General features: G+C 44.5%; 1 protein-coding gene across 1 annotated transcript in view; it reads left to right on the plus strand.

The window, feature by feature from the left end:
- The window catches only part of rtf1 (RTF1 homolog, Paf1/RNA polymerase II complex component), a 115774-nt gene that overhangs the window by 84306 nt on the left and 5666 nt on the right, over positions 1 to 25802 (plus strand). Inside the window, exons 6-15 of the mRNA XM_072487066.1 lie at positions 3065 to 3176; positions 3866 to 4001; positions 5623 to 5800; positions 6249 to 6331; positions 9273 to 9360; positions 10595 to 10702; positions 14785 to 14862; positions 17763 to 17884; positions 24143 to 24200; positions 25101 to 25178. Coding sequence (XP_072343167.1) covers positions 3065 to 3176; positions 3866 to 4001; positions 5623 to 5800; positions 6249 to 6331; positions 9273 to 9360; positions 10595 to 10702; positions 14785 to 14862; positions 17763 to 17884; positions 24143 to 24200; positions 25101 to 25178 — 1041 coding nt within the window. The remainder of the gene's footprint in view (positions 1 to 3064; positions 3177 to 3865; positions 4002 to 5622; positions 5801 to 6248; positions 6332 to 9272; positions 9361 to 10594; positions 10703 to 14784; positions 14863 to 17762; positions 17885 to 24142; positions 24201 to 25100; positions 25179 to 25802) is intronic.

Consider the following 25802-nt stretch of genomic DNA (forward strand, 5'->3'; position numbering starts at 1 on the left):
GGTCCCCCCCTCCCTCGCCTTATTAAATCTCCTCACTAACAACGGGCCCAGCAGGTCCACGTATTTCCTGTAAAATTCAACCGGGAACCTATCCGGCCCTGGGACCTTCCCCGCCTGCATGCTCCCCAATCCTTTAACCAGCTCCTTCAGCCCAATCGGCTGCAAACCAACCGCCGCCTCCTCCTCCACCCTCGGGAACCTCAGCTTATCTAGGAATCGTCGCATCCCCTCCTCCCCCACTGGGGGCTCAGGCCTGTACAGATCCCCATAGAAGTCCCTAAATACCTCGTTTATTCTCACTGTACTCTGCACCGTATTCGCCCCTCTATCCTTAACTCCACCAATCTCCCTCGCTGCCTCCCTCTTACGAAGCTGATGTGCCAGCATCCGACTCGCCTTCTCCCCATTCTCGCTGCCCACTGCGCTTTCCTCCACTGTGCCTCTGCTTTCCCCGTGGTCAACAGGTCGAATTCCGTCTGGAGGTTCCGTCGCTCCCTAAGTAGCCCCTCCTTGGGGGCTTCTGCATACCTCCTGTCCACCCATAAAATCTCCCCCACCAACCTCTCCCTCTCCCTCCCCTCTCTCTTCTCCCTGTGGGCCCCAATGGAGATTAGCTCTCCCGTGACCACCGCCTTCAGCGCCTCCCAGACTACCCCCACCTGCACCTCCCCATTGTCGTTGGCCTCCAAGTATCTTTTAATACACCCCCGCACCTGCCAACAGTCCCACATCAAGGCGCCACAGCAGGCGCTGGTCCCTCTCCTCTCCCAACTCCAGCTCCACCCAATGCAGGACCTGGTCCGAGATGGCTATGGACCTAGAACGGTCCAGTGCTGGGTCCAGCACTGTGTTGAAGCCCTCCCCCCCATTATCAAGCTTCCGATCTCCAGATCCGGAATCCGACCCAGCATGCGTTTCATAAATCCGGCATCATCCCAATTCGGGGCATATACGTTCACCAGTACCACCCGCACCCCCTGCAACCTACCGCTCACCATCACATATCGACCTCCATTATCCATTACAATATTCAGTGCCTCGAACGACACCCACTTCCCCACCAGTATTGCAACCCCTCTGTTCTTCGCATCCAGCCCTGAATGAAATACCTGTCCTACCCATCCATTTCTCAGCCTAACCTGATCTGCCACCTTCAGATGTGTCTCCTGGAGCATAACCACGTCTGCCTTCAGTCAGTCCCTTTAAGTGCGCGAACACCCGGACCCTCTTGACCGGTACGTTCAGGCCCCTCACATTCCAAGTTATCAGCCGGATCGGGGGGCTAACCCCCCCCCCCCCCCCGCCCTGCCCCTCCAACACCGACGCCCACACCCTCCCACAGCTCCCACATCAAATCCATTCACCCATCCCCACCCAGCACCCAAACAAAAAGAACATTCCCCAAACACAGTAAACATCCCCCCCCACGACAAACCCTCAGTTTGAGTCCAACTAGGGGCTGGTTTAGCACACTGGGCTAAATCGCTGGCTTTTAAAGCAGACCAAGGCAGGCTAGCAGCACGGTTTGATTCCCGTACCAGCCTCCCCGAACAGGCGCCGGATTGTGGCGACTAGTGGCTTTTCACAGTAACTTCATTTGAAGCCTACTTGTGACAATAAGCGATTTTCATTTCATTCATTTCATTTCACTTTTCAGTCTGGATAAAGTCCATGCCTCATTAGGCGTTTCAAAATAGTGGTGCCGATCTTGGAACGTGACCCACAATCGCGCTGGCTGCAGCATCCCGAACTTCACCCCCTTCTGATGGAGCACCGCCTTAGCCCGGTTAAAACCAGCCCTCTTCTTAGCTCCCTCCGCATTCCAGTCCTGGTAAATTCGGATCTCCGTGTTCTCCCACCTGCTGCTCCACTCTTTTTTGGCCCAGCTCAGGACACTCTCTCTGTCCATAAAGCGGCGGAACCTCACCATTACAGCCCTTGGCGGCTCGTTGGCTTTGGGTCTCCTTGCCTGGACCCAATGAGCCCCATCCAGCTCCAGGGGCCTCGGGAAAGCTCCCGCGCCCATCAGCGAATTGAGCATCGTGCTCATATATGCCCCGGCATCGGGCCCCATCACTCCTTCAGGGAGACCCAGAATCCGAAGATTCTTCCTCCTCGACCTATTCTCCAGGTCCTTAAATCTTTCCGCCCACCTCTTGTGCAGCGCCTCGTGCGCCTCCACCTTCACCGCCAGGCCCAAGATCTCGTCCTCGTTCTCCGAGGCTTTTTGCCGCACCGCCCGGATCGCCGCCCCTTGGGCCTTCTGGGTCTCCACAAGCTTCTCAATCGCCGCCTTCATTGGCGCCAGCATTTCTGTCCTCAGCTCCTCAAAGCAGCGTTTAAGAAACTCCTGCTGCTCCTGCGACCACTGCGGCCATGCTGCTTGGTCTCCACCTGCCGCCATCTTGCTTTTCCTCCCTCGCACTTTCTGCTGCACCAGGATCACTTTTTTAACTGTTCCACTCCTGGTCCAATCCATATAATGTTGGGGGACCTTGCTGTCACCTTGCCACGCTGGGAGCCGTCGAACAATTGCCGTTGGGGCTCCTCTGTAGAGCCCAAAAGTCCGTTCCCGGCGGGAGCTGCTGAACGTGCGACCTACCTAGGCATAGCCACAACCGGAAGCCCTGATGACAGTTCTGAACCACATGGGACAGGAAACCTTAAGCTCAGTCCTCTAAGACGTTAGCTTAAGAGATTTTCCAACACTGACCTCTATCTAGAAGGAGGCAAGTTAATTCAGGTTACCTGCCCCTGCGACTGCAAGATCTATTTCTCCATGGTAGAGCAGCCTGCCAGTATTATCTGGGCTCTCAAATTGAGAGTGGGAACGAGGACAAGAGTTTGAGGATGGGTGAGCATCTCTAGGACTGTTAACTAGTAGGAGACAGCACCTTCAGGATAAAAAGAAGCTAAAGGAACTGCAATTTTAATGTAAGGACTGGAGAATTATTAAGGATGTGAAGTCGCTAAGGATTTGTTACTTGGTAAAAATCTGTAACATTGACTGATAAGGAAGTGAATGCATCTCGTGCACCAGACTGAAATGTTATTGTCGCTTCAGGTGATGTCACACAATAAAGAACGGCGATCAAGAAGGGATGAGAAGCAGGACAAGAAGTCTCAGGCAATGGAGGAGTTGAAAGCTGAACGAGAGAAAAAGAAAAACAAAACAGGTGAGAAATGCAGTGATTACAGGTGAACAGGCTGATAGTCCAGGATAAGATCCAAGATAAGATCCAATAGTCCAAGAGGTTTGGATGAAGACTGAACCAAGCGCTCATTTGTTTTTCAACATTCAGCAGTGGGAAGGTAGTTAGTGAATTTAGGCCCGAGCAGGCATGCTACATGGATATATATGTGAAAGGAGGGTGGGGCACTTGCTTCAGTGGGCCAATCAGAGAATATTGAGCAGCACAAAGTATAGATATGAGCATAACCAGGGGAATCTCAAACCTGTGACAGTATCCAAGAAGAGGAAGAAAAACGTGGCCTGACTGACCTAGGAAACTGTTCTTCACCGCAGCCACAAGACTCCTCAATGATTCCCCCTCGGACTGATCTGTTCCCTGTAAGAACACTATTCATGACGCCCTATGCTCCTCTTGCTCATGTATTTGCTTTGTTTGGCCTCTTGTTCCGCACTGTAACCAAACACTGTTTGTCGATGTACCATTTGTCAATGTTCTCTATTGATTATTCTTTTTGTCTACTATGAACGTACTGTGTACGTTCTCTCGGCCACAGAAAAATACTTTTACTGCACTTCGGTGCATGTGACAATAAATCAAATCAATCGATCAATTCAATATGTTAGTGCATGGAAGTAATGAGCCTGGAGTTTGATCTATTTTGTTTATTTCAGCTGAACTGTTGGCCAGGAAACAACCTTTAAAAGCCAGCGAGGTTTATTCTGATGATGAAGAGGAGGAAGAGGAGGAACAGTCTAGTGTGAAGAGTGATCGGTCGTCTAGGTCGTCGTCTTCTGACGAGGAGGAAGAGTAAGTTCTCAATGTGACTGCAACCTATTGATAATGAACATCTTTGGGTAACTAGGATTTTAAGTTGAATTACTGTGGGTCATTACATTCTTTAGGGCAAGTTTAACTGCTCTGTAATTAAGTTGACCAGTGCAAGGAATGAACGGTGCCTGAGGTTCTGGAGTGGGAGGCTTATAAATTAATGCATCAGGGGCCAGTTGTGTTGCACAACCAAATCTGGTGATAAATGGCTTCAATAGTTGTGCACCAGAAATGGTACAATAGTTGTGCAGCAGATATGTTTATATAAATAGCCCTCGGACTTAACACAGTCAACATGTGCCCTGGGTGGTGGGTGTGAGTGTTGGTGAATATTTTACTGGGTCAGAATTCCCGAGACTGGAGAAGGTCTAGTTCGCTTTGAGGGGTCGGCGAAGGTTTCACCCGGAGGTGGAAGCCATTTATTGATTTCTTTAAGGAGGTTTGAGAAGTCGGCGGGATGGGGTGTGGTTGTTTGTTGTTTACTGAATTGTTTTGTTCTTTTGATTCTTTTTTTAACGTGCCTTGAGTAAAAATATTTTTTAAAAAAGAATATTTTGCTGGGGACAGAAACATCAGAGGCTACAACGTGGAAGTGCTTCATGAAATCATCACTTACAGAGAAATGGTTGATGGTAAGCTGGAAAGTTAGGAGTTTGCAAGTTGAAAGGGACTTGGGGAAGAGAGATTTTCAAGGAAGATAGAGTTGGAGGGAAAAGGAGTTGTATGGGATTGGTGATTGAAGATGGCCTTGTCTACAATCAAAACAATGGCAGATGAGATCAGGCGGTTGTGCATGAATATGGATGGGAAGGTTTTATGGAAGTTGATTGCAGGGCAGTGAATTTAGAAGAGAGATGGCTAGGAGAGCAGAGATGGAAATTGAAATAAAGGATGGGTTGGCACTCAATGTACAGCCTAGTGGAGGAAAAGAATGAGGATATATTTGTGTTGGCTCTGACAAATGAAGGAGAGTTGAGAGAAGGTAACTGGGGAGACTGCCATGAAGACCATGGGTAGCCAAGCTCCACTTCACATCAGTAAGGCTAGGGCGATAGTAAGAACCTCGTTTGTAAGGGAGTCACACTTGTTACTCTTCCAGTCGAGTCCAAGGAAGCTGTGGTGGGCGAGATGACATGGGTGGGCAAGAGCTTGTTGAGAGTAACGCCCAGCAGATGCATTGGATGGGAATGACAGTGCAACGAGGATAAGATTGGTAGGCCCTGTTGAGAGTACAAGAGAAGCACATGGCATATCTTCTAGTGAAATTGGGCCTGTGATGGTGACAGGAGAGATGGAAGAAGGAACCCGTCTTGATTTTGTGCACAACTTGGAGAAGTAGTGATGTGATTTTGGTTCATCTAAATTTGTATACTGTGATGGTATAGTGTTAGGAGAGGTTTAATCCCAGAAGGGATTGAAGTTTACCTGATTCTGCCCTAACCACACATGTTTAATGGATTCAAGGATAATAATAGAAACAGGAAACCTGACTGATATTCCTGTGATTGGTTTTGGTGTTGAGATACTTGCTGTGTCTTGTGCTAATATCAGAATTTCAGTTCATTGTTGCTGTGATTAACTTTTGTTTTTATTTGGGCAGAAAAGAGGAAGTTCCAGCCAAGTCACTTCCGGTCACTTTGCCAGAGGAACTCAATAAAATCAGACTCTCACGGTATAAGCTGGAGCGATGGTGTCACATGCCCTTCTTTTCCAAAACAGCAGTTGGTTGCTTTGTCCGCATTGGCATTGGAAACAGCAATGGGAAGCCAGTATACAGGGCAAGTATGGGGTTGTGGCTGATAGTGTATTGCATCAATGTGGTGGTCAAAGTTTAGGGTCAGTGTGCAGACGGGAATAGCCGCTCCCACAGCACCTTTCACCCTGGCCCCACTCTCTGCTTTTTCATTTTGTGTGTTTCCATTTCATTCCTTTCATGATCATGCTTCTCTGAATTTTACTTAACACATACTTCCTCCTGCCAGCATCGTCACTCAATTGTAATCAAGATTCATTGCACCACTTCTGAACTAACTTACTCCTTACTGAAACTGAAGAACTCACTTCAACATTCCCCACAGGCTTTTAAGATGCAAACTTGGCATTAGCTCAATTCATGTCTTCTACTGTTGTCTACCCAGGCATATGAGCTTCGGTCCTACAGTTAGGATTCTCGGTACACAGAAGTAGGTGTGTGGTTGATGATCATAAATCTCTCTCTGTTTCCAGGTCGCAGAGATCACTGGTGTTGTAGAAACTGGAAAGGTCTACCAACTGGGTAGTTCAAGAACAAACAAAGGCCTGCAGTTACGGTAGGTACCAGGAAGGGAAATCTCCCCCCTTCTTTCCTATTGTACACATTTTATTCTGCAGCTTCTTTCCTTTGCCTCTACTGTAAATTACTCTCCGGAAGGTAATAGTTGTTGTTGGAGTGTGGTTTGATGGGTAGAAACAACTCTTTGACCCTGTACTTGAATAATCACTCTTCACAAAGGAGCCAAAATGGTATTAGGGTGGTCTAATTAAATTTGGTATTGCAGACAAACTGAATCCTATCCTTCCCAAAGTCAGGCACACATTCTTTGCAACTGGGATGAAGGGATGATTTAATGTAATTGAGGTGTTTAAGGTGATTAAAGGAGTTAATAAGATAGATGGAGAGACATAATTTCTTCTGAGGAATTCCAGAAGAACAGGCATGACCTTAAAATTAGAGCGGGACTGTTTGAGGTGATGCCAGGAAGGACTTGGTGTCATCTGCAAACTTGCTAACCATACCTCCTAAATTCTCATCCTAATTGGAAGATTAGCCACTTAAGCTGAGTACATTTTCAATGATTTGCACAAGGGTTGAGACTTTGCAGGCCCTCCGCTTACTTTTGGCAAGGTTTTCCCTTCAAATCGTCTCTTACTGGAACACTGCATCTCTCTATCTATCTCTCTATCCCTGAAGTCCAACTCACTGTCAGGTGCCCTTGAAACTGTTAGCCTGCGGATAGAATTTCACCTGAACTTTGCTTGAAAGAGATGTTATCTACAGCAAGCCTTTTCTAAAACTAAAGAAACTAAAACCCTGCTTGAGACCAGCGCTGCACCCACAATCTACTCACCCCTATAATTGAATTCTGTTGGGTGGCGCAGTGGTTAACATTGCTGCCTACAGCACTGAGGACCCGGGTTCGATACTGGCCCTGGGTCACTGTCTGCGTGGAGTTTGCACATTCTCCCGTGTCTGCGTGGTTTCACCCCCAAACCAAAAGATGTGCACGTTAGGTGGATTGGCCACACTAAATTGCTGCTTAATTGGAAAAAAAAAATTGTGTACTTTAAATTTATTTTTAAAAATTAATTCTGTTAACACTTCTGCTATTTTTTATCTCACAGGCAACTTGGCCACATGATCAGTTATTAGAAGCAAGGTACTTTTGCATAAATAATCTAGAGAAAACAAATTCTTAAAGGGATCATCACTATAACACAAAATATAGGTTTTCCCTTCAAAGGTTCATGGAACATTACACATCCCTCAAGAAAACAAGCCTTGTTAAAGTAAGGTATATAAAAAAAAATATATTACACATTTTCACATTATAAACTCTTGGCAACCATCTTATATGCAATACAGACAATCCTTTCCCCATAGTTTATTCAAAATTCACATGTCCAGCATATTGTGATCCATGGTCCTTAATCCAAAGGTGATAGCATCTAAGCAGATGGAGGGATTGACCAAAACGTTTAGCATATAAATAAAGTTTTGGTGTTCTAGAGCAACTGTACATGTTTTCGACAGTCTCTCAGAACTTAGTTGCACACAGTGAGAGAATAAATCCCTCTCCCTGATCCATAAATGTACTTTTAATAAATTTAAATGATCCTTTTCATGTTCATGGACTAACTCGAAGGGACCAAAACCTGTTGATTCATGACTTGCATCCCTAATTGCAACAATAAAAATGAAATTTCTCTATTCCAATCCTCTGGATATTCAAGGGAATAAGCTTTGTGATGAATGTAGTAATTTCAGATATTTTGTATTTGATGCAGTAAGGACTAAATGTCGGGGATAGTGTGTGTATGACGACAGCAGGAGTGTTTTTAAAAATCCTGGTTTGCAAGACAGCTAGGCTTTTTGAGCCAGAGGTGCAATTAAAGCATCGTAAAAGTTTGTGCCAATGGACTTTTATTTATATTAAGTGGGTTCCCTGCTGAGTAGTTAATTAGAGACATTGTGTTTAGTTTAGTAAGGTGATGTAGTTAATGGGAGGAGCCAGGAGTTGAAACAGGTTATTGAAGTTCAGTTTTAGTTTTTGACTGGAAGAGAATTCTGCATTATTCTGACAGGGTGTCGGGTCTCTTTCTTCCAAACAGTGTCAACAGATCTCTTTTCTCAAAGTGGAGTATTCACGACATCTTTATACAGCAAGTATTTCTGAGTCTGCTACTGTATTTAAAGATGGGTTGGAACCCAAGATGGTTTTGTTATTTGAGTGGAAATGAAGATAGCAGTTAAGGGTTATTGTGTCACTGTATCGATTAGCATTGTGTAAGGGGTATTTGTAAGCTATTTTCTTCTGTGATGTTAAAGTTATTTTAATCCTGTGTTAGTAATAAGGTTTGTTTTAATATACCATTTTCTTATTTTGTGTGAAATCACTCCTGGAGTGAGGTATCCTTTCCTCAGTCTTACAAAATTAAAATAAAATATTGGGATTTCTGTCCAGTATCCAAGCCATTATTGGGGTCTGGTCCAGGATTGTAATAGCTCTGATCATAGTTTTTAAAGTTTGATGGCATCTTTCCAATGCTCTTGTGATTTGTGCAGTTGATTTAAGTTGTTTTATTCTTAAAATGCACAGAGTTTCTAAGAGTACCCATGACACAAACTTTGACCTGTGGTCAAATTGAATATTAACCCTCCATTTACCATCTTTGCATTAATACTTCTTAAGGGAACTACCTCTGTGGACCGTATCGTCAAATCCATGATAGTGAAAAGATATTGATACCCATTTTGATTTTAGATAAAGGTCTCGCAGATTCACTAATTGGTTCATTGAAAGTGTATATAGGGATCAGTGGAACTGGTGTTTTCCAACCATTTGACATGTGCGATATGTCATGCAGAGGTCAACCCCACCAATTTCAGTACTTCCCGGATGAACTGCAAGCAAGCAGTGACGGGTACAAGTTGTATTTTCCACCTACATTTACCTCCTCTGACAGAAGTGTGATTTTATTTTTTGTTTGCAGACATGGCTCAGATGAACGGGTGTTTCGTCTTGAGTTTGTGTCGAACCAAGAGTTCACAGAAACAGAGTTCATGAAATGGAGGGAGACGGTGAGTTCTGTGGTGGGGCAGGATTTGTTAATTCTGGCTTTATGCATCTAAAATTGAGAAAGATGTGATGGCATTGTGGCTGTTGGTGAGCTGCAAGGCTGATGTCTTAATCATGCGCTCTGGTACTTAAATGATTTACATTTAAAATAGAAATTGCTTCAATGGTTGGCATTGCTGCCTCACGGCGCCAAGATCCCAGGTTTGATCCAGGCTCTGGGTCACTCTGTGTGGAGTTTGCACATTCTCCCCGTGTCTGCGTGAGTTTTGTCCCCACAACCCAAAGATGTGCAGGGTAGGTGGATTGGCCACGCTAAATTGCCCCTTAATTGGAAAAAATGAATTGGGTACTCTAAATTTAGATTTAGAAAAATAGAAATTGCTTAATAGCAATGTTAATAGCAATGCTCTAAAGGCTTTTGAGAGCATTTAGACTCCCTATTTTTGAGAGCAAGGTTTTCAGCCCAGATTATGGCTCAATCCTGGTTGGTGGAATTATGTTGTGTGGTCCCAGGGCCATGCTTGTGCAGCGAGTCCAGATTCTCATCAAGGGATCTTAACTTGAGTCCCATTTTTACAAATTAATTCTACTGGATGTGGGTGTCGCTGGCTAGGCACTTCGTGCCCATCCCTAGTTGTCCTTCAGAAGATGGTAGTGAGCTGCTTTCTTGGAACCGCTGCAGTTCCTGAGGTGCAGGTACACCCACATTACAGTTAGGGAGTGAGTTCCAGAATTTTGACCCAGCGACAGTGAAGGAATGGCGATATATTTCCAAGTTGGTGTGGTGAGTGACTTGGAGTGAACCTCCAGGTAGTGGAGTTCCCAGTTATCTGCTGCTCTTGTCTTTCTAGATGGTAGTGATCATGGGTTTAGAAGGTGCTGTCTAAGGAACTGGATGAGTTACCACAGTGCATCTTGTAGATGGTACACACGGCTGCCTTTGTTCGTCGGTGCTGGGTATTGGGTGTTTGTGGAAGGAGGAGCAATCAAGCGGGCTTTTTCGTCCTGGGTGGTGTCAAGCTTTTGTTGGGGCTGCACTCATCCAGGCAAGTGGAGAGTATTCCATTACACTCCTGACTTGTGCCTTATAGATGGTGGACGGGCTTTGGGGGGTCAGGAGGTGAGTTACTCGCCATAAGATTCCTAGCCTTTGACCTGCCCTGGTAGCCACAGTATTAATATGGCTAGTCCAATTCAGTTTCTGATCAATGATAACCACCAGGATGTTGATTACAGATAATGTTGGGAGGAATGCAGTTACCAACCATGGATGAAGTCAACAAGAAAGAGCAGCAGATCAAACAGGCACTGGAGTATAAGTTCAATGACCGTGACATTGAAGAGGTATGTGACTTATCAGGAACCAACCAGTTGGGAAAAATCACTAAATGTCCTTTTTCTATCCCCATTATTACTTGGTTTGTTTCAAATGTATTCCACTCGGGTGAAGTCAACACTTTATCCATTATCCCATCAAAGGGAGGAAGAGTCATTTAATGATTCCTTGGTCCCTTTGTGAAAAAGTGCAGCAGAGTGCACTGCCCACGTCATGCCTGACCCTGTTCCATATTCTGTTCTGCCTGTTCTGCAACCTCTGAGTCGCAAGCCAGAGTCTCTGCATTTCATCCTGTGGGTCTGAGCGGTTCATCTTAAGTTGGCCCCTTGCAACCAGAAAACGGTATCACCTCGTTGGTCTGGGCTTTATTTAACTGTGATTCAAAAGGCGACTAATGTTTAATGCATAGTTTCTTGGGTTGCCTACTGCAGCATTAAACCACTTGAATATATTAGAAAACAGCAAAGGCAGTCAGATTAAAATGTTTTAGCGGTCTTGACACTAACATTTCAATTTACTGTAACTTATTTTAATTTAATAAATGTTTATTTTTAAAATAATGTATTAATTAGTTCTAGAAATGGTAGCTATAAGGGTAAAATGCTTTACTTATGAGATGTGGGAGGTCCGTGATGCTTCCAGTGTTCCAGACAACTACATCTGCAGGAAGTATAACAGGTAAGGCAGATGAACCTAGAGCTTGGATTAATACTTGGAACTATGATCTTGTTGCCATTACAGGGACTTAGTTGAGGGGGGGACAGGTTTGGCAGCTAAACGTTCCTGGATTTAGATGTTTCAGGCGGGAGAGAGGGGGATGTAAAAGGGGTGATGGAGTTCCACTACTGGTTAAGGAGAATATCACAGCTGTACTGTAGGAGGACACCTCAGTGGGCTTGTGCAATGAGGCAATATGGATAGAGATCAGGAATAGGAAGGATGCAGTCATAATATTGGGGGTTTACCACAGGCCTCCCAACAACGAGCAGGAGATAGAGGAGAAGTTATGTAGGCAGATTTTGGAAAGGTGTAAAAGCAGCAGGATTGTTGTGGTGGGTGATTTTAACTTCCCCTCTATTGACCGAGACTTGCTTAGTGCTAGGAGCTTGAATGGGGCAGATTTTGTAAGCATCCAGAAGGGCTTCTTGAATCAATGTAAATAGTCCAAATAAGGAAGGGGCCGTACTGGACCTGGTATTGGGGAATGAGCCTGGCCAGGTGGTTGAAGTTTCAGTCGGGGAGCGTTTCAGAAACAGTGACCATAATTCAGTAAGTTTTAAGGTACTGTTGGATAAAGATAAGAGTAGTCCTCAGGTGAAAGTGCTAAATTGGGGGAAGGCTAATTATAACCATATTAGGCAGGAACTGAAGAATCTAGATTGGGGGTGGATGTGTGAGTGTAAATCAACATCTGACATGTGGGAGGCATTCACATGTCGATTGATAGGAATTCAGAACCGGCATGTTCCAGTGAGGAAGAAGGGTAAATATGGCAAGTTTTGGGAACCTTGGATAATGAGGGATATTGTGAGCCTAGTTCAAAAGATAAAGGAAGCATTTGTCAGGACTGGAAGGCTAGAGACAGACAAAGCCTGTGTGGAATATAAGGAAAGTAGGAAGGAACATAAGCAAGGGGTCAGGAGGGCTTAAAGGGGTCACGAAAAGTCATCGACCTACAGGATTAAGGAAAATCCCAAGGCTTTAAAGAGCAAGGGGGTAACCAGGGAAAGGGTTGGCCCACTCAAGGGCAGGGGAGGGAATCTATGTGTGCAGCCGGAGGAAATGGATGAGGTACTGAATGAGTACTTTGCATCAGTATTCACCAAAGAGCAGGACTTGGTGGATGATGAGTCTGGGGACGGTGTGTAGATAGTCTGGGTCACATCGAGATCAAAAAGGAGGTGGTGTTGGACATCTTGAAAAACATTAAGGTAGATAAGTCCCAGGGCCTGATCGGATCTACCACAGAATACTGAGGGAGGCAAAGGAGGAAATTGCTGGGGCCTTGACAGAATTTTTTGTATCCTCACTGGCTACTGGTGAGGTCCCAAAGAACTGGAGAATAGCAAATGTTACTTTGTTTAAGAAGGGTAGCAAGGATAATCCAGGAAATTACAGGCAGGTGAGCCTTACATCAGTGGTAGGGAAATTATTGGAGAGAATCCTCCGAGACAGGATTTACTCTCATTTGGTAGCAAGTGGACATTTAGCAAGAGGCAGCATGGTTTTGTGAAGGGAAGGTCGTGCCTCACTAACTTGATCGAGTTTTTCGAGTAAGTGACAAAGTTAATTGAAGGTAGGGCAGTTGTCTATATGGACTTCAGTAAGGCTTTTAACAAAGTCCCTCATTGCAGACTGGTTCTGAAGGTGAAGTCACATGGGATCAGAGGTGATCTGTCACGCCAGCTACAGATCTGGCTAGGTCATAGAAAACATGGTAGCAGTGGAAGGGTGCTTTTCTGAATGGAGGGCTGTGACTAGTGGTATTCCGCAGGGACCAGTGCTGGGACCATTACTGTTTGTAGTATATATAAATGATTCGGAGGAAAATGTAACTGGTCTGATTAGTAAGTTTGTGGATAACACAATTAGGGATTGTGATGAGGACTGTCAGGATACAGCAGGCTGGAGCAGCACGGTGGCACAGTGGGTTAGCCTTGTTGCCTCACGGCGCCGAGGTCCCAGGTTCAATCCCGGCCTTGGTCACTGTCTGTGTGGAGTTTGCATATTCTCCCCGTGTTTGCGTGGGTTTCGCCCCTACAACCCAAAGATGTGCAGGTTGGTGGATTGGCCACGCTAAATTGCCCCTTAATTGGAAAAAATGAATTGGGTCATCTACATTTAAAAATTATTTTTCAAAAGATACAGCAGGATATAGATCGGTAAGTGACTTGGGCGGAAAGATGGTAGATGGAGTTTAATCCTGAAAAATGTACATTTTGGATGGTCTAATGCTAGTGAGAAATATACAGTGGGAAATGGCAGAACCCTTAAGAGGATTGACAGCCAGTGGGATCTGGGTGTGAGGGTCTACAGGTCACAAAGTGACAATACAGGTGGAGAAGGTAGTCAAGAAGGTATACGCCATGCTTGCCTTCATCAGCCGGGAGTATAAAAATTGGCAAGTCATGCTGCAGCTGTAATAGAACCTTAGTTAGGCCACACTTGGAATATAGTGTTCCATTCTGGTCGCCACCTCGCCACACTACCAGAAGGATGTGGAGAGGATACAGAAGAGGTTTACCAGGATGTTGCCTGGTATGAGAGGCATTAGCTATGAGGAAAGATTGGTTAAACTTGGTTTGTTCTCACTTGAACGACGGAGTTTGAGGAGTGACCTAATAGAAGTCTACAAAATTATGAGGGACATGGCCAAAGTGGATAGTCAGGATCTTTTTCCCAGGGTGGAAGAGTCAATTCCTAGGCAACAAAGGTTTTTGTGCTAGGGGAAAAGCTTAGAGGAGATGTGCGAGGGAAGTCTTTTTTTAACACAGTGCAGTGGGTGCCTGGAACTTGCTGCCAGGCAAGTGGTGGAAGCGGTACGATAGTGACGTTTAAGGGGCATCTTGACAAATACATGAATAGAATGGGAATAGAGGGATACAGATTACGGAAGTATGGAGGGTTTAGGTTAGATGGGCAACATGGTCGGCGCAGGCTTGGAGGGCCAAAGGGCCTGTTCCTTTGTTTGTGCTTTGTTATGATAACCATCAGGATTAGACCAGTGATTGAACATGGGACTCTCCTGGTGTCTATACCTCAGCACCAATCAATATAGGTACTGAATTTATGAAAAGACATTTAAAAAAAGAACCCAACTAATTGTTGTAAGGAATAAAAACAAAGTGCTGGAAAAGGTCAGCAGCTCTGGCAGCAGCTGTGGAGAGAGAAACAGAGTTAAATTCCTGAGTCGAATATGACTTCTTCAAAACTGAGGTGTAGTGGGGAATTGGCTATTATATGAGGGACCATTCAGATAGTAGAGATTTTGGCAACAGAGAGAGCAGCTTAACACTTCATGGGGCTGCCAAAACGCAGAGTAATATTCATGTTCTTGCCTTTGTTGACCAGTTCTGTCCTGTTCTTGCAGATTGTGAAGGAAAAAGATCGATTCAGGAAAGCACCTTCCAATTACGCAATGAAGAAGACTCAGCTTATGAAAGAAAAGGTGAGTGACACAATATTTATGTATGTGTGTTCCCTTTTGCACATGGTGCGCCACTCAGTTTGTGTGTGGTTTGAGGATGCCAGGATAATTGGGTTATGGGGCAAAGGATGAGTTCAACAAGACTTAAGTTGGGAGATGTGAGGATGGGTAAAGGGGAGAAAAGAGTAGAGATGCAAAGAAGGGGAATTATCTTCTAATGGGATCATTGGGAGTGATTGTGGCACAACTAGTTGGTTTGGGATGCGAGTTGACCAAGGCTCAGAAGATCAGACAAAGACTATGGGCAATTTCAACAAAATAAATTCTTCAACAGGGTTATGGTGGTTGGAAAACTCAGTACAGATTGGGGATTAAAGGGTGAAAAATATCTGCAGGGCTTCCAAACCCAAATGTTATCATGTGGCGGCACGGCAGTACAGTGGTTAGTACTGTTGCTTCACAGCGGCACGGTCCCAGGTTTGATTTCCGCTTGCTTCACTGTGTGTACGGAGTCGGCACGTTCCCCCCCCGTGTCTGCGTGGGTTTCCTCCGGGTGCTCCTGTTTCCTCCCACAAGTTCCCCAAAAAAGACATGCTTGTTAGCTAATTTGGACATCTTGAGTTCTCCCTCTGTGAACCCGAACAGGCGCCGGAATGTGGCGACTGGGGGCTTTTCACAGTAACTTCGTAATAAAGATTATTAAAATATAAAATTGGGATTCGAGGCCAGAGTGAGTAGATAATTTGGTTTTAACTTTGAAGTTATATACTCTGTTTTTATATTTCCATTATAAATTCCTACGCTCTATAGATTTTCATCAGCAACTGCCGTCCAATGCATTAAATTTGAAAGCTTCATATTTGAATCTCTACACAACCTCACTGCTTCCCTTCACTTTTCTTTTTCTTTTTTATAAATTTAGAGTAGCCAATTCATTTTTCCAATTAAGGGGCAATTTAGCATGGCCAATCCACCTAGCCTGCACATCTTTGGGTTGTGGGGGTGAAACCCAGGCAAACACGGGGGGAATGTGCAAACTCCACACGGACAGTGACCCAGAGCCGGGATCGAACCTGGGACCTCGGCGCCGTGAGGCAGCAATGCTAACCACTGAGCCACCGTGCTGTCCATCTGCTTATCTTCACTAACCATATGCCTCTTCCCCACTTTTGTCTCCTGACCCTGCCCTCAGTTTCATTCTTTGGAACTCCCTCCCTAAACCTTTCTGCATCTCCATTTATCTCTAATCCTTTCAAATCTTTTCCAACCTGTCCTAAAATCTAGCTCTCTGGCTTGCATTCCCCTTCCATTGTGCAATACCTCAGTTCATTGAAGGCATTGTGTAAATGAAAGTTGTAATATGCTTTTACACCAGAATTGTGATGTTTTGTAATGATCGAGTATGTAACAAGTGTAAGTTTGTGTATGAAAACCCATGTAATGATGGCCCCTTTCCTTTCCCCCCCTTATATCAGTTTGGATGATGAACTGTTTATTTCTTCTGGAGGCTTAGCTTTACCCAAGGGAAAGTAGCTTTTGTACTCCGCATAAAAATCTTGATCCAAACGTTGCGTTGGTCGCTCTTGAGATTCACTGCGCGCCATTTGTCAGGTGCTTTCTGAGAATTTTTCTTTCTGTGCCCTTCTCCGTGCTGTGCCATATTTTGTCAGTGCAGTTGCACTGGTTCTGGGTAAGCTGCAAATAGTTGCATACAGGGAAACACCAAAGCACCGCAGACAGGATTTCTGTAAGATGTTTGTTGCCTCTATTTTCTACCTCCTGCCCAAAATTGTGGCTCATCATTTCTGAGGAATCCATACCTCTGGTACAGATATCCTACAATCATATGTACATGTACCCAGCACTTGAGTTACCATACTTTCTTGATCAGCCATGATCTTAATAAATGGCAGAGCAGGTTTGAAGGGCTGAATGGCCTCCTACTGTTCCTATTTTCTATGTTTCGTAACCAACAATTTGTGTTATGGGGGAGAGTGTAATTTTGCAGAAAACTTGTTTTCTCAAAATTACAGACAGTGTTGATGTATTCAGCTGTCTCAGTTATCGAAGAACCATGCCAAGAGGCAGGAAACAAGGTGATGGAACCAGGTCAAGGCACGTAATGGACTCCCTGGGAACCAAGCTGAGGGGCAGAAAATGGGCTTATTGTAGTCTAACAAAATGTGTGTTGCATTATTTTCCTGGAAAATACCTGTCCAAGACACTGCTCCTTATGGTAAGTTCAGTTTGTTGAAGAGGATCTTGTAATCACAATGAGCGTAAACCTTTGCAGAGAATGTCAATGGAACCCAAGTCGCACTCCAGTCAGGTCAGCAGTGCTGCAAGATGTTCTATTGTGTCTCATTCAATCCCAGGAAGGGTTGACAAATTGTAAAGAATGGTCAATTCTCTGAACCAATGTTCCTTTTTTGTTCCTGTTTATTTCAGTGCAGGGCAAGTTTAGATTTTTTGGCGTGGCTACACATATATTATCTAAAATGGGAGCATCTTGTGAGCAGCCTGCATGATGCATGTGCATCTACGCATGTGCACATCTTAGAGGGGACTGCAAATCCCTTTCTAAAAAATTAATAGACACTTATTTGAGGGCCATGTAGAGAGGGAGAGCCCCATGATCACTGGGGAGGCCAGCTCTTCTAGAGGGAGAGCCCCGTGATCGCTGGGGAGGCCAGCCCTTCTAGCATTGTAGACCAGAAGTGCCTTCAGGCTAGTTTCCCCAACTGATGCTTTATGCTATCCTGTGAACACCTTTGTTGTTTAGATAGCTGTGTGATAGTTTCCCTGTCAATTCATGTTACAGCTCTTGTGGTAAGAGTCTGTCTTTAATCTGGAATCTTACAGTATACCAGTACCCATTATCTCCACTCTAGTAATCCCTCATTCCCTCCTTTTCTCTTAAGGCAATGGCAGAAGAAGCGGGTGAGCCAGATAAAGCGCGACAAATCCAGGATCAGCTGAATGAACTAGAAGAACGGGCAGAGGCCCTCGATAGACTTCGCACCAAAAACATCTCTGCCATCAGGTGTGCTTTTCACAACCTCAATCAGGATGTCCCAAAGTGTACAGTTACATTGTAGGGAATATGGCTGCCAATTTGTGTACAGTAAGCTCCCATAAGCACAAGTAAGTTATGTTGGTTGAGGGATAAATTGTCAGGGCAACCATAGATCTCCCCTCTTCGATTAGTGATGTGTTGTTTTACATCCACCTGAGAAGGCAGACAGGGCCTGGGTTTTAATATCTCATTGAATGACCTCTTCTCTGACAGTGCAGCACTCACTCAGTTACTGCTGTGGAATAACTGCCTGGTTTGATTTTTTTTAATTCGTTCTTGGGATGTGGCAAGGCCAGTGTTTATTGCTCATCCCTAATTGTACCTGAGATTTTGGTGGTGAGCTCCCGTCTTGAACCACTGCTGTCCTTGTGTTGTTAGGAGTTCCTGAATTTTGACCCAGCAACAGGTACATTTCCAAGTCAGGATGGTATGTGGCTTGGAGGGGAACTCGCAAATAGTGGTGTTTCCATGCATCTAATGCCCTTGTCCTTCTAGATGGCAGAAGTTGCAGATTTTGAAGGAGGCTTGACTAGATGCTGCCATGCATCTTTTAGATGGTGCACACTGTGCACCAGTCTTGGAGAAGGTGCATATTTAAATTAGTGGATGGGGTATAGTCAAGTGGGCTGGTTCGGCGTAGTTAGTTTTGAACTTCTTGTATTGTTGGAGCTACACTCACGCAGGTGGAGCATATTCAATTACAATCTTAATTTGTGCGTCATAGATGGTGGACAGGTTTTGGGGAGTCAGGTGATGGGTAACTGCAGAATTCCCAGCCTCTGACTTGCTCTTGAAACCACAGTATTTAATTGGCTTGTCCAGATCAGTGGCTGATCAATGGTAACTCGCAGGATGTTGATGGTGGAGATTTGATGATGGTCATTGCCTGGCTCTTGTGATGCAAAATGTTCCCTGCCACTTGAGCAGCGCAAGCCTGAACCTTATTCCGATCCTGCTGCATATGGCCACAGACTGCTTCAATATCTAAGGAGTTGTGAATAATGCTGAACACTATAATGATTAATGTTGGAGGGAAGCTGTTTGATGAAGCAACTCGAGATGGGTTGGCCTAGTGATTGAGAAATCACTGCAGCAATGTCCTTGAGCTGAGATGATTGGCCTCCATCTTTGGGCATGACTCCAACCACTTGTTCAAATGCTGCCTTGATGTCAAGGCAGACACTGTCACATCACTGCTCAAGCCTGTGGTGTGGGAGTTGAATCATAATCTTCCGACTCAGCAGGGAGAGTGTGGCTCATTGAGTCATGACTAACATCTGAACTGACGCTGGCTGCACCGGGGGAATTTATTTAGAAATGGATTGGCTTCAGGCTTCCCAAACACTCAAGAGCAGCTGATACATACAGAACAATAAGGGCCTAGCTTGTATCCCTCACCTGGTTACAGATAGGATAAATCAGCCACTACACTTGGGTCTGATAATTGGCTAATGGGTCCTGCTAGAAGTCTGTGCGAAGACTTTGGACAAGGACAGTATGGGGCTTACCCACTGTTGTTTAACCGGGCAGCACTTGTTGCCTACGGTACCAACTAGTCTGTGACCAAGAGTCATGAAACCATATCCCAGCATAACCAATGTACTCGCAATGAAAAGGAGAGAATGGAATAAGTGTCAAGAATTCGGTATTTTGTATGAATAGCCCGTGTGCACTCCTGTGTCCACTTTTCTGTATGTAATAAATTCTTCTGCACATTTATAACAGGATTACTTCTTTAAACCTGTCCACTTTAATTTTTTGCAGCTTTCCTTCATTGATTATCCACCCCCCAATTTGGTGTTGCCTGCAAATTTAGAAATTGTGTCTGATTCCAAGCTTCAAATTGTTGATGTAATTTGTGAAAAGCTGTGGTCACAGCACTGATCCTTGTGACACCACTTCCCACCTCTGACAATCTGGAAAAAACTCCCCTTTATTTTCCGCTCTCTGCTTTCTGTCTTGAAGCCAGACAATGGTCCATTTTGCCACTTGTCCCCTGACTCCACATTCTCTGACCCTACTCATTAGTCTATTATTGGGCACTTATTGAAGGCTTTTTCAAAATCCAGGGTGGCACAGTGGTTAGCACTGCTGCCTCATAGTGCCAGGGACCCGGGTTCAATTCCGGACTTGGGTGACTGTGGGGTTTGCGTGGGTTTCCTCCGGGTGCTCCGGTTTCCTCCTACAATCCAAAGATGTGCAGGTTAGGTGAATTGGCCATCCTAAATTGCCCATTAGTGTCCAAAGATTTGTAGGTGAGGTGGGGTTACGGGGATAGGGTGGGAGAATGGGCATCGGTAGGATGCTCTTTCAGAGGGTCAGATGGCCTCCTCCTGCATTGTAAGAATTCTATTATTCTAAATTACATCAGGATTACTATTGTTTACTCTGTTACTCTTCAAAAACATGGCTGGTTAAGCAAGATTTTTCCTTTTGAAATCTATGCTGACTACTCGTTATTTTTCTCAGTTGAGATATTCTTCTATTCTCATTAGTAAGAATTCCATTATTTTTTCTACTACTGACGTTAAGCTAACGGGCCTATAATTCCCCGGGCAAGCAGGTATTTTTCAATTAGCGGCAATGCTGTCCTTGAAGTTTTTCCAGATCCATTGATACTATCCATTTAGTCTGGGATCTTCTCATTCCGGCTGCAGCTGAAATGGGCAATGCCGCATTTCCCGGGTAAGTCCAGTGAACATCTAGAGTTGGGGAAAGGAGAGGATATGCCCCCTTTGTATGGCAGTAGCTGCTGAAGGTCCAGGTCTTTTAATGAATGAGTGGGTGAGTGAAGGACGAAGTAAGTGGATGAGGGGCAGCATTTCCAGATTAAGAACACTGGTAAGTCTCTCGTATCTAGCCCAAGTGTCTGCCACAGGACTCGGGGTCAGAAACATTTGTGTAATGTCCCGAGCAGCAGGGAATCAGCCTATCAAAATTTTAAACTTCCCAGGCAATTCCCATGTAAGATTGCATGCCAGGCCACAGGGTCCTGATACGCATCACCTGACGTACATCCCATCTCTGACAATCCGGAGATGGGAAGAATTGGGTCATTCTGTTCCCTTCTAGGAATTAAGCCAACTATCTGCCGGTCCTCTGGCGGGATATCTTTTTCTAACGAATTATCAAATATGATTAGTACTGCCTCTTTTATCTCTTCCTTAGATTCTTTTAGAACATGTGGAATCGATCCATCTGCATCAGGGGATTTTTATTCTTCTTGAATTTTGTTTAGTTTATTCAATATATCCCGTTTTCATTTATATGAACTTATTTCATTGCTTATCTCATCATTCACCCTTATGTCTATTTGTTCCATCTCCTGGGTAAATATCAAAGCAAAATGCTTATCTTTGCTACCATCTCTATCAGACTAATATCTGATAATAAGGATAGATTATGAGGACAGGTTATGAAGATTAGGCTTTGTTCAATTGAGAGGATAAATTTATTGACTCTGAATGCTCCATCATTCGACCCTTTCCTCTGCAGTTAGAAAGTGTTTTTTCTTATACTCTTATCAGAACCCTTCATTATTTTGAATATCTATCAAATCTCTTCATATTCTTCTCTGCTCTAAGGAGACAACACAAGTTCTTGATGTAATTGCGATCTCGCACCTTAATTGAGGTGTTCAAGATGATTAAAAGATTGTTAAGATCTTGGTCGAGAGCAGTAACTTAAAAAAAGACATCTGAAATCTCAGTTATTTACTGAAAGAATGAAGCCACAGGATTCCTCAGTTTAAAACAGAATATTTTTTATGATACAAGAGTCAAACAAAGCAAACCCAATATTATTTTGGGCACTCTCCTGTACCCTAAAATCCTGAATCAACGCAAGTTAAGGATTAATTAAGAGACAAATTGTGATTGATTTATAACTTGCTCAATAGATGGCAGGTGCAGCCAAGACAGATCTTGCGAATTGGCTCAGTAGTCTACTCAGTGCATCGGTCATCAAACGCTGTCACAAAGTCCTTCACAACTTTATTTTTCTCATGAAGAAATTCAGCTGGCTGCACGGTGGTGCAGTGGTTAGCACTGCTGCCTCACGGTGCTGAGGACCTGGGTTCGATCCTGGCCCCTGGTCACTGTCTGTGTAGAGTTTGAACATTCTCCCCGTGTCTGGGTGGGTCACACTCCCACAACCCAAAAGGATGTGTAGGGGAGGTGGATTGGCCACGTTAAATTGCCCCTTAATTGGGGAAAACAAGAATTGGATACTCTAAATTTATTTTTTTTAATGAATTTCAGCTCCCCTCCTACGGGGTATAGCCTGATTCCCAGCCAACATGAGTGCACAACCAACCCATGTTCCATGGCATGGTCTTCCCCAAAAATGGCACATATGTGCAGAACCTCCTCAACTCTGTCTGGATGACGTAGATCCACTAATGCTATCTTCAAGTAACAGAAAAACAGTTGTAGCAATAGTATTTGCTTATTCTCAGCTTCTGGATCTAGCACAGTGGGTAGCACAGTTGCTTCACTGCGCCAGGGTCCCAGGTTCGATTCCCGGCTTGGGTCATTGTCTGCACGTTCTTCCCGTGTCTGCGTGGGTTTCCTTCGGGTGTTCTGGTTTCTTCCCACAAGTCCCGAAGACGTGCTGCTAGGTGAATTGGACATTCTGAATTCTCCCTCAGTGTATCCGAACAGGCACCGGAATGTGGTGACTTGGGGCTTTTCACAGTAACTTCATTACAGTGTTAATATAAGGCGACGTGTGACAATAATAAAGATTATTATTATTGTACTGCATCACTGTAATTGTCAACTTCTACTCAGCTTTGATGTCTCTGTCTCCTTTTATATAGTTAAGTTTTGGATTCTAATCTCGGTCTTAGTTTCCTGAGCAACTAGGATATGCGGTTTCCCCGTTGCTTGATACTTCGTATATTTTGATTGCAGTTGATCTAAAATGTCGCCCAAGTCCCGGTAATGCTGAAAAATCAGCCAGAAAACCCTGAGATTTTACCCAAAAATGGAAACCCTTCCTGTTGGTAGAACTGAACTGAGGCAAACCTTTTCAGGATACCTTTGGTTATTGGCAAAATTACATTGAATACTTGAATCCATGTCTGTCAGCCAACCATGCATGTGCTAGCAATAGCTTGAGGGATTCTTTATTCTGAGGTATGGAATATAAATATAAACGGTCATGGTAAATTTCTATAAAACCACCTTGACCTCAATTTGAGTGTTGTGTGCAGTTTGGGTTCCACATTCTTGGAAGGAATCGGAGCCTTTAACAAGGATCCAGTATGGAATGTTACCATCCCATGATCAGCTGTGTGTGTTAATGCTTGGTTGATTATGTTAAGAGTACACAGGTGATGGGCATTGTTTGATTAAGGACTGAGAGCACAAGTAAAGAGAGTCTGCTGGTACACAAGGTAATTTGGAAGCAGAGACCTGAATTGCTGCAATTTGTGAATAAATCAGCTAACAAGGAAAAGAGCTAAAACAAAATACAGCAGTTCTGGCAGCACCTGTGGAGAGAGAAACAGTTAACATTTCATGTCCATATGACTCTTCAGACCTAAAGAGAAAGAGACATGTGATGGGTTACATACTGTATAAGGGGGATGGCACAGCTGAAGCAGAATATAAGATCACTGATTGATGGGAGCTCGGCAAGATTTGACCAGAGATGTGTAGGTCGCGACAGAGGTAGCATTAATGGCAGTGTCAAGGGCTATAGAAGATGCTAGTAGTGGCATAAAGGCAAGATATCAGAATGTGTTAAAAGAAAGGTCAGTGCTCAGTGAAAGAAAAACTAAGGAACAAGTGACAGATGGGCGGGGGGCGGGGGGGGGGGGGGGGGGGGGGTGCCTTGCTTTGGGACAAAATGTTTTGAATATTCTCCCATTAACACATCCTAATATCTTTCTTTATGTCACTACTAGCACCTTCTATTATGTTTCAGATTTCCTGCATCTGCTGTATTTTGATTTTATTTTAAGGAAATGAACTGTCTTGTTTTGTACTCCACCATCTGTCTTGAATCCATTAAAAAGCCTGAGCCTATTCCACAGACCAAGTGTTGCTGTGCAAGGCCGAGTGTTCCACGCTTTGGGTTGCTGTGGGGATACACTTTGTCTGGTGGCAAAGCCATCCTTTATTCCAGCCACGATTTGAAACTGGTCTTCTCACAGAGCAGCTACGTGTTGATTTGTTTCACAAGTGTCTCCATTTAAACTATGTTGTTCCTTTACCCTAGTTACATAAACCAGAGGAACAGAGAGTGGAACATTGTAGAGTCTGAGAAGGCTTTGCTGGTAAGTGCTGTTGAGTAACTATTTGCTGCTGATCCAAAATCATTTAGGAGAGATGCATTGAAGACTAGATGGTCCCTGGTTTAACCTCCACCATGTGCTGAGATGAATTTGAGTTAAAGTTGGCTTAAGTGCCAGTGGATTGTAGAGAAAAAATTAAGCAGGGCTCCACCTCCAGATCACTTGGCAATGACATGCTGTGATGTCCTTCATAATCAAATGCTTGTTACTTAGATTCACCCATGAAGGATGGCCATTTGGTTTAGGGATAAAAGGGCAGTAACCCCAGGTACTTCTGCCCTACCAACAGTTATCATTTTCAGCAGAGGAGGGATGCCTGAGAGGGCATGGTGGTTTTGTTGGATTTGTGACTGGCCAGTACTTAGCATGGAGAGCTGAGAGATGGGGTAGTAGCTAAACCTTTGATCAAGTAGGTTTTACCTCATATTGGTTCTTTCACCACCTACCACAGACTTATCTGGCAGATATGTCTTTCAAGACTCAGCCAACTCAGTCAGGAGTGGTGGAATTTGAACTTATGTCTCTGAAGCATTAGCCCTGGCTTCTGGATTTCTAGTTGTAACAGTACGGCTTTGTACAGTTCCTGGTTTGAAGGGAGGGGGTATTGTAGGGCTGGAGGAGGTTAAAGGGACAGTATGGAGAAATTTTAGCATGATGTTGGTATTAAATCTGAGGTATTGGAAGACCAGGAACCAACGTGGCCAGCAAGGATAGTGTGCTGGGTATTGGTGTGTGACCAGTGCTGTGTATAGAATGTGGGCACAGTAAATTGCCAAAATACATTAGAAAGTATGTGGAGTGCTGATTGCTTTTGACATGAGGAGGTGACTGTTTAATGGAAAATAGTACTCTAGTTTTTGCTCTTATCGCCCTTCTTTACAGGCTGAGGTCCAGAGCGAGAGAACCAAGCAGATGGACCCCTTCACCAGGCGCCAGTGCCAACCCACCATCGTCTCCAATGTAAGGTCTCTTTGCGATGCTGTCAGCAGTTACGATTTACGATGCAATCCCTTTGTGGTTTTACAATGCTGTCTGAGCATGAGAATCAGTGTTATGATGCTCAGTGAGGACGTGTAATGTCTGATTATGGAGGGTTGACAATACTGCCTGAATAGTGGGGTTTATTTTTTATTAATTTACGCAATATAGATGTCGCTTGCAAGGCCAGCATTTCATAGAGTCATAGAATCAGATCGTTTGGCACATCGAGACTGCACCGACCCTCCGAAAGAGCATCCTACCTAGACCTACTCTCCCACCCTATCCCCGTAACCAACTAACCCCACCTGACCATTTGGCCGCTAAGGGTCAATTTATCATGGCCAATCCACCAAACCTGCACATCTTTGGACTCTAGGAGGAAACCGAAGCACCCGGAGGAAACCCATGCAGACACGGGGAGAACATGCAAATTCCACACTGTCACACAAGGTCGGAATTGTACCTGGGTCCCTGGCGCCGTGAGGCAACCGTGTTTTTTTTTTTAAATTTAGAGTACCCAATTCATCTTTTTCTAATTAAGGGGCAATTTTAGCGTGGCCAATCCACCTAGCCAGCACATTTTTGGGTTGTGGGGGCGAAACC

The sequence above is a fragment of the Scyliorhinus torazame genome, chromosome 2, assembly GCF_047496885.1.
Source record: "Scyliorhinus torazame isolate Kashiwa2021f chromosome 2, sScyTor2.1, whole genome shotgun sequence".
In the NCBI taxonomy this organism is placed as follows: Eukaryota; Metazoa; Chordata; class Chondrichthyes; order Carcharhiniformes; family Scyliorhinidae; genus Scyliorhinus; species Scyliorhinus torazame.